The 2,574-nt window shown below is 28.4% G+C and overlaps 1 protein-coding gene across 1 annotated transcript; it reads right to left on the bottom strand.

The window, feature by feature from the left end:
- Positions 1-1,689: 1,689 nt before the first annotated feature.
- On the bottom strand, positions 1,690-2,301 carry Chro.10194 (hypothetical protein). Its single annotated transcript, XM_660107.1, has 1 exon — positions 1,690-2,301. The coding sequence occupies one exon, from the start codon at positions 2,299-2,301 to the stop codon at positions 1,690-1,692; it is 612 nt and encodes a 203-aa protein (XP_665199.1).
- Between the last annotated feature and the right edge of the window lie 273 nt (positions 2,302-2,574).

The following is a 2,574-nucleotide window of genomic DNA, read 5'->3' as shown; positions in this document are numbered from 1 at the left end:
TTAACATGAAAAAATTTCTCATAAGTTCCTGAAAATTCCTGTTGATCACTTGCTAAAAATAAAGTATCAAATGGCGAAATAGCATTCAAAATCTCGTAAATTAAATTTTCATCAACATCTTCGATTAGAATATCTCCACTTAATGCTGCATGAACTCCGTATTGAATCATTTTGGAACAAATTTCTGATGTGGAATGCATAGGTGAACTTTCTAACATTTCTGTGTTTGTGATGAACTCTCTTTCTGTTAATGATCTTATTCCTTGATAAACTTTTAATAATTCTTTGCTTTCTTTTAATTTGTTAATATATTTATAAATTAAACCAATTATTTCGAATTGATTTTTCAAGCCTTCTGATGTTAATTCCAATTGATAGATGAAAATACTACCAAATGTATAATTTTCATATACTGAGTTTGAATTTGTTATATAATTGTTTTTTTGCAGAAACCAGAAGAGTGAGTTTTTTTGTTTAGAATTAAGAATATATGATAAATATATCAACGGTTGTTTGACAGGAGAAATTAAACGAGCTGGAAATGACCAAATTAACCATAGTAAATTGCGTCTGCCGAGAGATTTTACGTGGATCTTCTTACTCAAATATTTTTTATCAATTATGGATTTGTTCAAAATGCCATGCTCTTTTTTTAGTGAGCTGAATTTGCATTGTCCATCATTATCGAGTAAAACTCCAGAAAAATATTTTTGTAATAATTTTTCCTGATCTGTTAAACTTCTCTTTGAAGATAAAACAATAAACATATTTATTCCACAATAATATTTTTTATACATTTTTTTAAGTAGTCTTGGGATTGATATCCCTAATTTATTTGGAATGTCAACCAATGTTTCAATATTTCCTGTTGTGAATTGTGACATTGGCCTATTTGTGTGAGTTTTTAACATATGAAATAGACGATCAAATTCATTGGGAATATTTTTCAAATGCTCTGAATTTATTATATGAATTTCTTTTTCAATAACATTTTCATAAAATAAAGGATCTATAAAAAAGTGTGAAAAGCGATCTAATCCCTCTTCCAAGTACTCTTCCCCAATTTCATTAAAGTAGATTGTTCTTTCTTCTGAAGTATATGCATTGTTTTTTCCACCATGCTGGGCCATAAATTCATCGTAGCTTTCAGGAGCCGGATACTTCTTTGTCCCCAAAAAGAGCACATGTTCAATTAAATGAAATAATCCCAAAGCATAAACAGGATTATTGAAAGATCCAACTTTTATCCCAACAGTAAAACCTGCTTTTTCTGAAAATTTATCTTCTATCAGTAGTGCAGTAATTCCATTTTCTAAAGTGATGTTTTTATAGCTTCTATCGTCTGTTTTCGGCTTTAAAACAGAGTATCCTGATTTCCAAATAGAGCTTGAGCAGCTGAGCGAAATTTCATTGTTGATACTGATAATTATAATAAATAAAAGCAAGCATAGCATTTGTATTTTTTTGATATCTTAAATATTTAATTATTTACTACGTAAATTATGCATGCATGTACTCATGTAAATATTTTCTGCGTTAAAAATTATCAAAAGTAAAAAAGGATTACAAGAATATTTAATGCAGATACTTTTATTTCAATAAATTTAGCAAATCATTCCTAAATCATCAGGTTCTAATTCCTTGAATTCATTCATGAAAAATTGTTCATATTAACAATTATTTTGTATATTAATTAGACAAAACATCTAGAAGGCTTATTTCATTAGAATGCTGTTCTAATCCATCATTTATTTCGCTAGGTATTGGGTGAAAAACTCTTGTTTCAGAGTTTGAGTTGTTAGATACCATGATATCAATTTTTTTTTTTTTTTTATCTATTTTGAATTCATTTGAACTATTTTTTTTTTTTATTTGCGGTAATCTCCTTTGTTTTGACCTCAAAGAATTCAAATAGTACTTAATTGCTTTATAAACTGATTGCCAATGCATAATACTTGACGTAGATTCACGAACAAAAGTTCCTTTTGAAGCAAGTCCATCTATTGATATAATTCCCTTTGACCAAGGTAATATTTCATTTGAACTTTTCTCTATTCTCTTTTCAATATGAAAAATAAATACTTCAAATTGTTCTTTGGAAAACTCAATTATTTGAGCAGGCCAAAATGTACACTTATAGTTTACCCATACTAACTCACCAATTTGAAATTTTGACCCTGGTTTAAGCTTATTTCCATGGGTTTTACAATAGTCACAAAACCAATCATTTTTTGTGATTTTATTCGCCTGGCTTTGACATGTCAGGTGATATATGTATCCACAATTTACGCACATATTCATACTCTCTTTCCCATTTCTCGGAGCCTTACAAATATAGCACTTCCATTCTGAATCTTTAGGTAATGAATGCCTAAAAAATACAGGAATATTTAATTGAAAGTTTTCATCTTTTATATTGTTGTTAATAGAATTGCTCTCCGACTTTATTGATTCGAGTTCTAATTCTATTTTTTCCGTTTTGTCATACCGTAAATTATTTAAAAAGTTTTTTTGCTCAAGTAATTTTTCATTTGTCTCGCCTTTTAAATCTGAATTGTTTTGAAGAACTTTTTG

The sequence above is a fragment of the Cryptosporidium hominis genome (assembly GCF_000006425.1).
Source record: "Cryptosporidium hominis TU502 chromosome 1 CHRO011060, whole genome shotgun sequence".
Taxonomy (NCBI): Eukaryota; Apicomplexa; class Conoidasida; order Eucoccidiorida; family Cryptosporidiidae; genus Cryptosporidium; species Cryptosporidium hominis.
The sequence above is the reverse complement of the archived record's forward strand: the minus strand, read 5'-3'. Positions and strand labels throughout refer to the sequence as shown.